The 15,531-nt window shown below is 41.3% G+C and overlaps 1 protein-coding gene across 1 annotated transcript in view; it reads right to left on the bottom strand.

Moving 5' to 3' along the window:
• HDLBP (high density lipoprotein binding protein) overlaps positions 1–15,531 on the bottom strand; it is a 73,759-nt gene that overhangs the window by 18,178 nt on the left and 40,050 nt on the right. Inside the window, exons 6-18 of the mRNA XM_082249010.1 lie at positions 14,701–14,907; positions 14,380–14,595; positions 11,325–11,531; positions 11,132–11,239; positions 10,899–11,003; positions 10,674–10,752; positions 8,894–9,033; positions 8,713–8,817; positions 8,502–8,615; positions 3,069–3,155; positions 2,471–2,602; positions 1,614–1,832; positions 869–1,090 (exon numbers count right to left, since the gene is read on the bottom strand). Of these exons, the coding sequence (XP_082105136.1) occupies positions 869–1,090; positions 1,614–1,832; positions 2,471–2,602; positions 3,069–3,155; positions 8,502–8,615; positions 8,713–8,817; positions 8,894–9,033; positions 10,674–10,752; positions 10,899–11,003; positions 11,132–11,239; positions 11,325–11,531; positions 14,380–14,595; positions 14,701–14,907 (1,941 nt within the window). The remainder of the gene's footprint in view (positions 1–868; positions 1,091–1,613; positions 1,833–2,470; positions 2,603–3,068; positions 3,156–8,501; positions 8,616–8,712; positions 8,818–8,893; positions 9,034–10,673; positions 10,753–10,898; positions 11,004–11,131; positions 11,240–11,324; positions 11,532–14,379; positions 14,596–14,700; positions 14,908–15,531) is intronic.

The raw sequence follows: 15,531 nt of genomic DNA, 5'->3' as shown, positions 1-15,531 counted from the left end.
CCTACAGGATGACCTGGACAAAATAACGGAGTGGGCAACGACTTGGAATATTAGCATGCATAAAGAAAGGGATGTATTCCAGAGATAAGTCTATAATCCTTCCACTTTATAAAACTCTGGTCCGACAGCATCTGGAGTATTCTGTCCAGTTCTGGTCGCCAGTCCGCAGGAGGGATGTGTTGGAGCTGGAGAGAGTCCAGAGAAGGGCAACTAAACTAATTAGGGGATTGGAGGACCTTAATTATGAAGAGCGTCTAATCGCTTGATTTATTCTCCCTGGAGAAGAGACGCCTGAGGGGGGACATGATAGCAATTTTTAAATATCTCAATGGGGATCTCCGCTTAGAAAAAAAGCTGTTCAGTCAAAGGGATTGCATGAGGACTCGGGGGCATACAGTGCGATTAGAGGAGAAGCGTTTTAACCTCAGGCAACGTGGGGGGTTCTTTACGGTTAGGGCTACAAGATTGTGGAATTCTCTACCACAAGAGGTGGTTTCTGCGGGTAGTATGGTGGCTTTCAAAAGACTATTAGACGTACATCTCAAGGATCAGAACATTCAGGGGTATGTGAGATGATTGCAGCCACACACACCTACACAGGTTGAACTGGATGGACTGTTGTCTTTTTTCAACCTCACCTACTATGTAACTAAAAATTCATTTTTGATATGGCCAATTATTTCCACCAAAATCAACACTTGGTTTAGAATAGGAAGCCTTTCAGGCCGCCCCTACTCCTGAACTCTATTGTTGGTATGCCTCAAAACAGCTCTGACTGGTAGAGAGCCAGTCAGGTAACTGACCGGTCACAAGACTAAGCTCTCCTCCTGGTATGGCCATACAGTAGATTTTTTAATGCAAGTCTTACCAAGCTTTTGATGAGAAGCTCAAGTTCCCTCTGAGCATCCTTCACTGCCTCCTCTGTGCCCACAATGGTGATGAGCTGCTGGTCTTTATCCTCAGCAGTGGGAAATATGATACGGGCTCCCGTCTGGTCCCTTACTTTACGGATGTTTCCACCACCTTTCCCAATCAGGAATTTGTGGTATTCTGGCTTGGCTCGCAATTCTGTGGTAAAGCTCTTTATTTGCTGGAAGACAAAATATGTAACATTTTTATTACAGCATATGCAAAATACTTTTAGTTTTTGCAATACTACCCAAAGTCACAGAAGCATACAGTATCGGATAGGAAATAAACCATTTCAATTGGCAGCATAAAGTTAATGATTTCCAAAGAAAGACCCCACAATAGTGCCACTTGGAGAAAATCTCTCAAGCTATTAACTAGTATAGGAAGTAAGCAATAGATGAGTGAAATCTCTTTACGTGGAACGTTTGAGATGAGCTGGGAAATGTATATATATGACACACAGCTGGCTATAATACCAAGATCAGTCACCTGTGTAAGTAACAGATGTAAGTTACAAATATTGAACGCACCCCTACATGTAGGTAGCTTACAGGTCCTTGCTTGCTGTTTACATTTTTTAATCCCAGTGAACCACTAATTACAAATAAATGCTAAAACCCTGCATACAACTATCCACAAAAACTAGAGAAATGGATGCCTAATACTAATCCTTATTCATTTCCACAGACCCTACATCTTACCTTCTCCTCTGCCAGCTGTAGCAGCTGTTTCTTGGCTCTCTCTACATCCTGAGCTGGTCCTCGGATGATCACTGTATCACTGCCAGAGCCCTCACTTGGGAAGTGAATATGTACACCTCCGCACTCTTCCATGATGGATCTTATGAAGCGTCCCTTGGCTCCAATTAGCGAGTTGTGCAATTTTGATGGAATGCTGACCTCCAGTTCTGTGATGTTTGCCTAGAGTTAAGGACAAAAAGCAAAATTAAAATAAATCTTCACTCTACTTCAGAAGTGTGGGTGTTAAGATATTTATACCTCTCCTACAAAGAAAAATACCGTGGCTATCTTCAACATCCATCAACTATTCGAGACTTGCTAGTGACATGGCAGCTGTGAGAACAGACGCTAACTATAGCTTGTAGAACTGGATCCCACCCAAGTACCATTTACACTTCTGCTTACTCCCTTTGCGTGTACTATCAGGACCCATTGCTTTATTAAACTTTAACCAAGCCAGTTCCTCTGCTACCTTCTGTCTCCAGAAATCCTGAAAATGAACCATCATTACTACAACCAAAATGATCCCCCAAATTTGTTATTGTTAGTGTAATTTATTTCAGAGAAAACTGAACGGAAGTTCCATCGCTATGTACCTAAAAAAGGTTTTGTCTCCTTCCTTAAAAGATTTAACCATTTCCTATTTTCTGTGCTTTGGCAGCATAATGTGTTTGGCCTCCTTTTGCCCATTTTACTTCTTACTCCCTTCCGTCCTCCTTTTTACATCTTACTCTTTCGCCTTCAGTCCTCCATTTTTAATCCTACCCTTTCCCCTACTCCCATTTTGCTACAACATTGAAGTCTTTAAAATTATTTACCAGTTCCTTCTGGATAGCCAGGATTCTATCACGTGCAGCCTCACAGTTGGTTTTCTTCCCGGTGATAACAATCATTTCCGAGTTACTGTTTTCAGCCGGGAGGTCAATCTTAGTGTTACATTCTTCACGAATCTGAACATGGTGGATGGAAAAAAAACCACCACAAGAATAAGAAAATATGTTTCAATTTAAGCCACAAGTAAAACTGCTTTTTTTAAAGCCTAAGTGTAGTCAAAATAGAAAACAATTAGCACTAAGGGATTTGACTTCCCAATAACACGTCCCTTGTGCTACCGGCTTCTGGTTTCCTTAAAATTTTCCTCCAATCGCTCCAGTTCCCACCCCCTGCCGTTGTAATATTTTGGGGCAGCTGGGGCTAACAGAATGGAGGAAGCCGTCATTTGCACTCATCAAGTGTGCCTGACTTAGCAGGCGTTCCCATCCAGCTCCTTCGATCATAGAAACCAAACTACAGTTTCTTTGAATGAAACAGGATCACAGCACATTAATACCAAGTCATGTCCCTTGTGCAGATTTGTGTTTTTTTAATGTGGTAAAACTTAGGCTTTAAAACAAAAAAATAAAAATACATATATACCTTTTTGATGTTGGCACCACCCTTTCCAATAATGTTCTTGTGAAATTGCTTAAAGATCGGCACAGAGATGGTGTAACTGTTTTCTACCTGCAAGGAGAAGTAGGTTATCTAATCAATATACATACTACTCTATATGAATACCACCAAAGTATACCAATTGGACAGATATCATGAATGCTGTGAACTGAAGTAATTTAGGTAAAAAATAAATATAGAAGCCACAGATCAAGGATTACCTCCTAATAAACTCTAATTTTTTTAATTTCTGCTGCAGTGGAAGTGGGAATTAGATGTAATGATATCCTTCCCCGGTTTCCTTGATCATCCCTCACCTACTATATTCTTCACCTCATACAAACCATTTTTCTGATGACTATACAGCTTAATTTAGGAGCACACACTTAAGCAAAATCAAAGCTTTTTTTTTATCTTCTCAAAGATTTGAACTGTTATAACTACTTTCAATTTTTATAATAGTTTATGTATCCACAACAATGAATGGACAATACTGCACTGTTGTAGCAGACGCAGTATTTTTTTATTTACTTGTAATATGTTGCAATACTAATCTGTTTAAATTGAGAATAAAGCCTGGAGGCACTGTATACAGACTGAAATTGATTAGTCAATGCCCCTACTGCCATGTTATTCTTTCACAGAGAACTATGTATGGGAAAAAAAAAAAAAACAAGTCCCATCTGCCACTGTGGCACACAGAACTGTAAATCCCAATGAACTGTAAATCATTGCACTTATAGTCTCATAGTCCATTGACCCTTCCTCCAGCCGTTGAACTGGCAGCCTGTACTGGAGGTATGGGCAGCGAGCTGGAGGAAGACTCTGCAGGAGCCTGGATCCAATGATCACAAGTGCAATGCTTTGCAGGTGCCTGTGAGGAAAAAAAAAAGAAAAAAAAAAAACAGAAAGGGCACATCCCACCCTCATTCTAAGTCTACTGTAGCTGCCCGGTAAAGGAAAGAGGTCTATACTAACCTATGCGTTTAGGGCGTTCTGGTCCATTCACAGAAATCTCTCCAGCATCAGTGAAGAGAGATTGCAGACAGACTGCAGAGCCTATGCAATGACGTCACCAATAGGCTTACTATGGGGAATCCGTTGTCGGCTGTCTCTCCTCTACACTGAAGCTGCTGCTGGGAGCTGATCATGGGACCAGAGCACCCTCAGCCTAGATTAGGTGTAGACATCATTCCTTTACATTAGTTAGAATGGCAGTGGAAGCAGGTTTATGAATACTTAGGAGTTGCTTGGACTTCTACTTTAACTTAACCTTTAACAATGGCTTTGGTTCAGGAATAAGTAACCATAACCAGCAGAGAAACTCAAACCCCGGCAGATCTGACCACAAAATTGTAGAAATGCTGGTGCAGGAACAAGTTGCATTAAAGGCCAGGTTCACCTTTCATTAAAAATAAATACACATCCTTTCACATGTTAAAAAAAAAAAAATTGATTAATTTTAAAACCGGAGCCTGCAAAATATTGCACCTGCGATTAGCAGATCACAGGTGCAATGGCAGGCTCCTGTACACTGCAACTAACAAAGTGTGGCACTATGTAATAAATTAAGCTACAAATTAAATTATATATTGTAAAACAAAAATAAACTGCAATAGAAAACTTAAAAATATAAATGCAAAACAAACAAAAACCGTATAAATGGCAAATATGCACACAATATTCATATAAATCTAAAGTGCAAGTTAAAAAAATCCAAATAAACTTGTGTAACAAATGTCTATTTATACACAGACACACTATAATAAGTGAAACAAGTGTTTGTCACAACATTTTTTGTATAATCTTGCAATCAAACTCCTTGCTGTGCCAGTGAAGAGATCTTAAATTCACAGATGGCGTGCTGCACACCCCATGTGTGCAAAAGGCTTACCAGAAGGTTATGACCTTCATATACAGTGGTCAAACTTTAGAGCTCCTACAGCCTCCTAACACCAAAAAAGCCAAGCAGAATACAGAGACCAAAACATTGCCCCAGCTCAGCTTCAAGGGATTGGTATTCCATATAGAGATTTAAAACAAGACAATTCCCATAGTGTAGAACCACGAAATAAAAGCTTTTATTCACTACAACTGCCTTCACAAAAGTATGAAGCATTCAAAGTGCTGTGTGTAACCACAATATACGAAAATGCCAGAATCCAAGATGTACCCCAGCACGCATGTGTGGTGATGTGTATCCTGTTTCTGCCTAACGTGTTTCATCATGTGACCCCATCAGAGGCCCAGGACACACAAGGCACTATGCTATATATAGAAAAGACAGGGCAGATCAGTAACAATTATGCAAATACACATCCCCCAGTGACCACCATGAAGAAAAGCATGTATGCATCTATAATCTAGAAGGATCAAGTTGTATGCCCCCTACTGGCCAGCTCAAAAATCAATACCAATTGTACAAACATGCAATTCCCCAGTGGCTGCCAAAGAGGGTGCAGGTTTTCACAATTATCCTCTGTAGTACAGATCCAGCGTGGGGCTAAACTGCTCCCTCCTTGGTAGCCACTAGGGGATTGCATATTTGTACAATTCCGATCGATTTTTGAGCTGGCTAGCAGAGGCATAGAACGTGATCCTTTAGAGCACGTATCAAACAATGCCCGCAGGTCGAATCCAGCCTGCCAGATCTTTTCATGTGACCCAGGCACCAGGGTTTTTTTTTTCCCAGCTGAAACATGGCAGAACTCCGTTCTGCCATCTTTCGCCCTCTGCTTCCTGCTCACCACTGTCACTTGTAAACCCAGAAGCCTTCTGGGTTTACAAGGACAGCTTTCCTCTTGGGGGCTCTCAGATCTGCACTCCCAGTGGAGATGAGGGAGATGCAGAATGTAGGTGGAGTGTGGGATGGAGCATCACATGGTAAGCTGCACTGTGGTCCCCATCTGTGCCTGGGTGCACAAACGCCGACCAATGATCTCCCTGCAAGTGAGAAAAGGTGGAGCGGCCTACACTGCTGGAAGGTACTAGAGCTGGGCCAGGTAGGCGAGATGCGGAGAAGATTTTGGTGGGGGGAGTGGAATGAGGAAAGGGGTGAAAGCTGTGGAGAAAGATGTGAGCAGAAATGGGGGATAAAAGTCAAGGAATGCCTGTGAAATAGCTGAACCCTGCACACTGATAGCACACCCCTAAAACCCTGCACTCCATACCTATAGCACCCCTGAAACTGCCCTCTGTACATAGCGCATCCCCGAATATAATGCACTCCTATTCATTGCCCGTTTAAGATCCTCCCACTGTGCAATTTGGAGTATAGATGCAGTATGTGAATAACCTGCTTTTCTTCAAGGTGGCCTTTAGGGGGGGATTGTGCATTTACATATATTGTACTGATACACCCTGTGTCTTCTCTATCTATCTATCTATATAATGTGCTGCCCTGAGCCCGTGACATCACCACATATGACAAAACAGGTTAGGCAGAGACAGTATACACGTCACCACGCATGTGAACCAGCGGCCATCTTCGATTCTGGCACATTCAGATATTGCGATCACACACAGTGCTGTGAATGCTTCATACTTTTGGGAGTGCAGTTTTAAGCTAATAAAAAAGGTTTTTCTTTTATGGTTTTACACTATGGGAAGGGTCTCGTCTTGCATCTCTATATGAAATACCAATCCCTCTGATGAGCTGAGGGAATGGCTTTGGGTTCTCCATTCTTTTTGGCTTTCTTGATGCAAGGAGGTTGGAGGAGCTCTGAAGTTGTGGTTCATCTCTGGAAAAGGCTACTTCTTAAAGCCATTATGATCAAGCTTACGCAAGCAAGCCTTTTGTACACATTGTGGGGGATGTGCAGCGCATGGATTGGATTGCAAGACTGTCACTCAACACTAAGTCTTTTAAATCCTCTATTGCACTTTATTTCAAAGTCACAATATATAAATGTTTTTGCTTAAGTTTTACACATAGCGCCACATAGCTCCTTTGTGGTTTCACATTTTATATAGTATCAAAATATACTGTAGGCTGCAGTTTCTGGATTTTTTTTTTTTTTTTAACAGAGCTTGGAATATTTTTGTTTACATCTCCTGCAGACACTGCTTGCAGCTCTATACGAGCGGTCATTTTCTGAGTTTTAGGCAGGGCGAATGAACAGAGTGTGCTGATCAACACAATTGCAGTTTATTCAAATTTCAGAGCAGAGCCCCAATCAGCCACGCTGTTTTGAAAAATCTGACAGCAGGTAAGGGGAGAAGAGCCCCCGCCTGCTGTCACAGAGTGGGGAAGTGAGGGGGTGAGAAGCGGAAGAAAATGTTACACCCTAAATGGGTGTAACATGTTCTTCGTGGTTAGCTTATCCTTTTATCCTAGAGTCACTAGTATCGATTTCGAGATACTGAAGCAACATGGAGTTGCAATGAAATCTCAGTGGGATATATGAAACCTGAACATCTGCAAGACGGTAACTTTTCCCCTAGACTTCAGAAGTGCCAGCATTACAGTTAATAAATTTTTTCAGGAGTGCAGAGAACATGTTCTTGCCTACCAAAGATGCTCATTAGCCCATTAAAACAAATTCTAGATGGCCACAGAAGTGTACATTAATTACCTGTCACAGCAAAGGTACTTCTGTAGTTTCAATACAAATATTAAATTGTGTATTTATAGGAAAATTAGATCACAGATAACTTAGTGACTCATTAGGTATTATAACCAGATTAATGAAGGACATCACCCCAGCCTTAATGCCAAGCCAGCAAAGACCATGCCCATATTTATATTTTTACAGGTTTAATTGCTAGACTCGAGATTAAGACCCCGTCCAGACTGCGGCGACACGACTTGCTGGGGCGACCTGTGAAGTCGTGACCTCGTGCACCGCAACCTCGGCGCGACTTGCACTGACTTCATATAATTGAAGTCAATGCAAGTCGCCTCATAGTACAGGACCCTTTTTCTAAGTCGGAGCGACTTATGTCGCTCCTATTAGAACGGGTCCTGTACCATTCAATGGCGGGCGACCGACCGCGACTTGTCAGGCGACCAAGTCGCCTGACAAGTTGCGCTAGTGTGAATGGAGTCTTAAAAAGGAGAAGTTTGGGGTATTCAAAAATTATACATACTCACCCTCCATTATGCAGCAATGTTATGATGCTGCAGCGGTCCTCCACCAGCTCTAATCCCAAAAACGAATTCACATGACCACTGATCGCTCAATTCTTGGTCTTCTGGGTGCAGAGAGCAGTGACTGTCAATCACTGCTTTCTGCTTTGCCCCTTCATCGCTCACTGGAGCGCTGAGCTGGAGAGGAAGCCATGTGGATCCCAAAAATATGGTCCCAATCCTTCCAGAGTCTGGTGCGGATCTAGGAGGTCATATGACAGCAGGTTTTTAGCCTGCTCTTAGCTGAATCTGGGTCATAGGAGAGCAAAAGTGCATAAATCTGCCCGTACCATCTCTGTCACCATTTTCTGGAGATACTTCGTGCACTTCTCCACCTCGTTCTTAGGCCCACGCAGCTGTACAATGTCACTCTTGTTAGTTGGATCTGGGAAATTGATGATCACCTAGAAGAAAATAAAAAATACTAATCAAACTACAGGAGACAAAAGGAAGGTACCATTATAATAAAAAAAAAATAAATATACATAAGCCGCATCTTACATCAGGGAATTTCTCACGGATCTCCCGAATTCTTTCACCTTTTTGACCAATTATTGTGCGATGGAACTTCTGATCAATTATCAAGTCCTTTGTGCGCTCATTTTCCTAAAACAAAACGTTGTGTGGTGAGTGACTGGTATTCCTTCTGAAGATAATCAACTTCAAATTCTGCTCAACTTACCATTCGTGATGCCAACTCCAGCAACTCTTTCTTCGCTTGCTGTACACCCTGGGGATCACCTTCAATCCGAATTGCATTGCTCTTTTCGCTGTCCTGGGGAATACGCACTGACACTTTGTATTGTTCCTTGATCCTGTTAACTAAAAGGAAACCCCATTGCTCACCTAAGCTGCTTTCTCAAAGGTTTTAGGTTAACATGCCAATCTGTCAAAGTTTCTAAAACTGTCTACACACGGTTCATACGAAGATTCTCAGTACATTTCATGACTTAACAAAAACGGTGTTCGAAAGTACCTCAAATATTTTTATTTATTTTTTTTTTTGCTTTTAACATTCGATTTTAGAATGAAAGTAACTTCCCAAACGAAATGCACCTTTAAAAATTTCTCGCCAGTTGGAAATTTTTTTCTTTCGAAAATCGCAGATACCAACATCACTCTTTCTCCATCTAATTGCTTACTTTTTTCCCCAATTATTAATTTAGCCATACCTCACACTAGATTAATTCACACTATCTCAGTAGCTATACAATGGCTGAATGCCATACATTGGAAATCAAATTCTTTCCCGGTTTCACAACTTAAAAACAAGAATACATTTCTCATTATGGAAAGAATTTTTCATACCATTTACAACTCTATGAAATTTCACACTAATAGATGGGACCCATGGATTACACACTCAGACTCTTTTTCTAACTACTGTACTGGTGATTAAACATTTAAAACCCTTTCATTTGACACCACGTTTCCTGCCTAACGCTTTAATGTTATGGAATTTTCTTTGATAACACGACATTAATAAAACATTAAATAACATTTTTGATGCTGCTCTGTACCCATTTCCAGGAACTATATTTTTGATATCCTTGTCCTTATCTTCATATCAAATTTCCATATTGGACTGAGAGGACTTGAAAATACTTAAGAATTTTCTATTTCTGTTTACTCTACGCGATACCATTATTTGTCATGTTAATGTACCAATTCTCTTTGTACCACCATTTTCTGTTCCCTTTCAATAAAAGTTTGTAAACAAAAAATAAAAATTTCTCATAACTACAGTCAAAAAAGATCAAATTTAACCCCACTAACCATTAGAAAATCAAACTAACGTTTTAAAATAAAACAATTGGACCAAAATTCTACTTGTGTATGGCCAACATAAGATTCAAAAGTAAACTGCCTCACTTATTGATACTTTGAGTACTTTGTGGTCACCAAGATTTACAACTACACTAAATTGGCCAGAAAGAATCCATATAGCAGCATAAAGACTACTCTGTGCTCTGAAGAGTTAAAATTACAAAGGTTTAGTGGAGACCTGTACTGGGCTGTCCCAAGACAGAGGTGCTTATATGGTCAACAGCAGCCTAATACAAGTTTCTAGTAACATCGGCCTGAGTGCCAAAACTGCACAACTGGTCAGTATAGGCGGACTCAGTTTCAAAGTGGATTAAGCCCACCAATGAAGGTTAGATTTGTTTATACATAGTAAATCCGTCACAAATCTCTGCTTCTTAGAACGTATGTACCACAAAAACACATTCCAATACGTAATGCACAGCTAAGACTTAAGTTTCCTGAAAACCGTGTTAATTTGATTCACTTTGTGTGCAGAAAGCAGTTCAATGCACCCAAATGCAGCATGCAGGGCTTAATCTATTAACACACTCTTTAGGAAATGAAAAACGTGCACCAATCCTATAGGAAAAAAGTGGATAATTGTATCCAACACCACCTAAACTGGCATGGTTAAATTACAAACTGAATATACATACTGTTTGTTCCGCTCTTTCCAATTAGATGCCTATGAAATCGATGATCGATGGTTATCTCTGCAAAATCCATTCTAGAGATCTAGGGGGAAAAAAAAAAAAAAAAAAAAAAAGATTAGATCTACGAAAAATAAATAATTTTATATGGAAGAAGCCATAATGCAAGGCAACACCAGTACATTCTTTTAAATGCAACAGTAAGATTTAGTAGTAAAATATGCAACTGACCAAGTCACTGACTAACACTTCCATCTGCTGTTGGGCAACTGCAACATCTTCTGTGGGACCCTCCAGGGAGATCTTGTCTTCCCCTTCTGTAAACTCAATGTGCACCTACAAAGACCACAAAGAACATTTGTCATTGCAGAATTTTAGAAGTGCAATAAAGCTAAAGTCAATTTACTGCAGAGGAGAAAATATTCTGGCATACCAGAGAACCCAACATATCCAGAAAACCTCACCTTTGGTATCTGCTGTGTGATCTTTGCCAGGTTCTGTCCTTTTTTGCCAATAATGAACCGATGCAACCAGGATGGAGCAGAGACAGTGGCCACTGTAAAGCTGTTAGCCTGGAAAGACAGATCTCAATCATGTCTAAGGTCTTAGATAATCGGTTCTCTAAATAAAGGAAACCATGCACAAACTGGTCTTTACCTTTGCATACACTTCTGTTAATGCCTGACCCAGTTTCTCAGGTTCTCCCCGCAAGATGACAGTCTCTGAACTGCTATCACTAGGTGGAATTTCCACAGACACTCCTGTGCGTTCCAGAATCTCCTGCAGGCTATTGCCCTTTGGACCAATGACATATTTGTGTTGAGACTTCCTCACTTCCACAGCAATGCTGGTGGTTTTCTTCTTCTGCAGGAAGGAAAAAAGTCAAACCTTGATCAAGTCTGTCAACTTACTGCATAAATAAGGCATAACATAATAAAAACAATATCATGGTGTTAAACAAAGGAGAAGTACATGACACAAGAGAAATAGCTTCAAACCAAGCGATGGCTCATGATGAAAGGCTTTATTGAACAAGGATGCAAGGTACAGCAAAAGTTTGTTTGGCTGTACTTCTCCTGTGGATCACAGGAGCGCAGTTCGTTCTGCATGCCTGTGACAAGACAACGGGCTGAAATCACCAGTCCAGGCTTGGGAAAGATCGACCATGTGGATTCGGAAGTGAATTTTAACACCTATCAGAGATTAACCTTAAAGCAATCCTATAGCTTTCTAGTTTCACAAATTCCTGTGATCGCGAAGATGATCAAACATATGCAAAAAAATAAACACTGCTCTGCATGTCCATTCACATACAGAGCCGTAACTCTGCCCCGCCCCTCTCTCTCATTGGCTCACTGACTGTCTTAGCCAATGAGGAGGGAGAGACCCAGCAGAAACGAGGCTCCCGTGCACAGCGCTGGAGAAAGATCAGGCTCCGAAGTATTCAGGAGTGGGGTGGGGGGGGGGGGGGCTGCTGTACAGAGGTTTGTTCACCTTCATGCATAGAATGCAGATGCAGATAGCTGCCATAACCCCAGTATTTTCTTACTCGGCCAGCGGTCCTCTCACATAAAAGTGGTCCCAGTGGCGAATTCGCTGCATGTTCACTTTTATGGGCGGCGGGAGAGGTGCCCCCCTCCTTAAGTTGTTAAAGGGTTATCTGTAAATACTTATCAAGTGTGGATGTTAGCAGGCACCAATCTGCATTCGTGCACACAACTCAGGGCTCTCACACAGGCGTTGAGAATAGGCATTCTGGAAGCGGTAAAAACGCAACCCAACAGCCTATCAATGTCACTCAAAATTTTTACAACAACAGGGAGCGGATGGAGGTGTTCACACTGCAGCACTAGCGTTGCTGCGAGGCAAAAAACGCTGCCTGTAGAATTTGGTAGGCGTTGACACTTTGCAACTGCCTCCATTTACTTCTATTGAAACGCACTACAACCGCATCTTAAAAAACGCACTGTAAACGCACCTAGGTTTTTACGTTGCAGTTGCAAAAGTGATAATTTCCCATTTTAGCCTTGTTAAAAAAAAAAAAAAAAAAAAAAGCCAAACACCCAGGGAGTTTGAGAAGTGTTGCCTGACAACATGAACGCCTATACAACACATCCTAAATGTTAACGTTAGGTGCGTTAATGCGCTTTTAGGCTGCTATAAAATTAAATGCAAGTGTGAAAAAGCTAAGGAGTGGCCATATGAAGCTTTAAAATGATTGTAACCTTCTGAATAATAATAACAAATAATAATGTGGGGGCACAAACCTTTTTACAGAAATACGTTTTTTGGAAGTTATATTGTGGATATAATAAAGCTAGTTTCTCTTAACCACTCGCAGACCACCCACTGTACATTTTTTGAGGCAGGGCGGCCACTGTGTACCAGATAACGTACCTATGTAAACAAGGCACATTGTCATTCTGTCAGAAGGGAAGGTACTTCTACTATGTCTCTGCTAAGCAGGAACACCGATCTGTGCCTTACCCTAATCAAAGCCCCTCCCCCACGGTGAGCACAGTCTAGGCACACAGTTAACCCCTTCTCAGCCAGTATTAGTACAGCTATTTTTTAACACTGATCCCCAAAAAGTGTTGGTTGGGTGTCCGATTTGTCTGCTGATATCATCCCGCTATAAGTTGCAGATCGCTGCAATGACTAGTTTAAAAAAAAAAAATTAAAAATATCCCATAATTTGTAGGTGCTATAACTTTTGCGCAAAACAATATACAATTGGAATTTTTTTTAACCAAAAATATGTAGCAGAATATTGGCCTAAATTGATACAAAAAAATTGATTTTTTTACATTTTTTTTAATTGGATGTATTTTATAGCTGAAAGTAATTTTTTTTTTTTGTATTAAAATGGTCAGAGGTGATCAAACACCACCAAGAGAAAGCTCTATTTGTGGTGGGGGGGGAAAGACAAATGTTATTTTTGTACAGTGCAATTGTCAGTTAAATTAACAGTGCTAGATCGCAAAAATAGCCTGTCATGAAGGGGGGGGGCTAAACCTTCCACCTTCCAGAGGTCAAGTGGTTAAAGACACCTATATTACAGAGGGGATGCCATGGTTTTATAACTACAAGTGTGCCTGTGTTATAGAAAAAATATACCAATCTATACCCAAGTCAGAGCGGCTACTGGCACTCAGCTGACCCCTCGGCTCTCTGCCCGGCTGACAGCTCCAGAGGGCGGCCCAGAGCACTACCGGTGAAGTCAGCTGGGGAGGAGGGGGGGGGGGGGGGGAAGAGGAAAGAGACCCGAGAGGTCACGTGATTGCCGGGAGACGCTCCGATTTAGGTACAGATCAGCATATTTTTTCTAGAACAGGGATACTTTTTATATTACAGAGGGGATGGCATGATTTTAAATTAAATATAAGAGCAGCAGGAGGAGGGGGGCACTGACAGAAGGAGACAGGCAGGGAGGTGAGGAGGGAGAGAGGATATTACAGGGCTGTGGATGACGGAGGCATGTAAACCGACTACGGTGTCAGCAGCCATGATTTACCATGGTCAGTTTACAGAGGGGAAGGTAGAAACTAGTATGATCAGCCAGGTTTTTTAAGGCGATACAAAGGGACCAAATGACAGCACAAGCACTGTGCTGTATAACATGCTTTAGGGGAATATACGCTTTAACTCAGTGGCCTAAACAGCTATCTTTAACTTAATTAAGAATTCATAGGGGCATCCGACAAGATCTCACCTTCTCTTCATAAATTTGCCGGATTTTTGCTACAGCCTGGGCTAACTGATCCTTCTCTCCAGTGCACACGATCTCAGTCTTGTTGACGCTTGGTGGTGGGATGTTAATTCTTGTTCCAGTTTCATGCATGAGCTCATTAACGGTCTTGTTGTAAGGTCCAGCAATAAAAGGGTGGTAGGCCTTTTCGACTTCTAAACGTTCCACTGCTCGTTTATCCTGATGGGTAAGAAAATCCAGGCGATTAGAAATCCAAATGGTTTACATATAAAATTAAAAGGCAACACTATAAATTTTATATATTTTCCCATGGCAGTTTCTCACCTGCTCGGCTGAGATGAGCAGAATCTCATGCCGGGCTTTTTCAATGCCCTCTTTGGTGCCAGTGATCTTAATCTGGTTACTGGCATCCTCGGGCCGGGGGATTTGAATCTTGGTAGCGGTTTTCAATTCCAGGTCCTGCAACTTTTCTCCGTTCTTACCGATCACAAAACGGTGGTGTTCCTTGGGGATAGCAACTGAAGCTGAAGCCTAGAGACATAAAAACAGTGTCAGATGTGACATGTCAGACAGCAGACTTGCACATATTACAAAAGGAAGCAGTGATAACAGTACGTTGTATGAACGCGAGTGTGTGTGAGCACGCATCTGTAGTCGCTACACACCAATACTATTAAAGCCACTTCCATTTTTTAGAAGTAGCATCTAGGATCATCCTTGAACAGATTTTGGTCAGCTCTCTGAGGTAAAACAGGCCGAGTGAAAAGGAAAAAGATAGCAAAATACTAAAACCGATCGATATATTACTGTATATACTCCTTTAAGTTAGGAATTAAGATACTTTTAAACCTAAATTTAATCTGGTCAAGTATGTTTTTAGCCATTCTCAAGCCCACTCTTTATATGTACCACGGAAGGATCAGAACATCGGTCAGGGTTTTCTTTTTTTTTATTATTATTATTTCTGGTAGTGTCATCAGAACAGAAAAATGAGGGGATCAATCACTAATGCTGACAAAAGAACTAATATTTAACAGATAAAATTCTTGTTCTGCATCTTCCTGGTGACACCTGCACCCATAGGTGTGTGCACAGGGTGTGCCTGGGCACACCCTAATCACCCAGCATGCCAGTCTAACTCCCAACCTGGATTCG

This window comes from Pelophylax lessonae (genome assembly GCF_965119305.1).
Source record: "Pelophylax lessonae genome assembly, chromosome: 3".
Classification (NCBI taxonomy): Eukaryota; Metazoa; Chordata; class Amphibia; order Anura; family Ranidae; genus Pelophylax; species Pelophylax lessonae.
The sequence above is the reverse complement of the archived record's forward strand: the minus strand, read 5'-3'. Positions and strand labels throughout refer to the sequence as shown.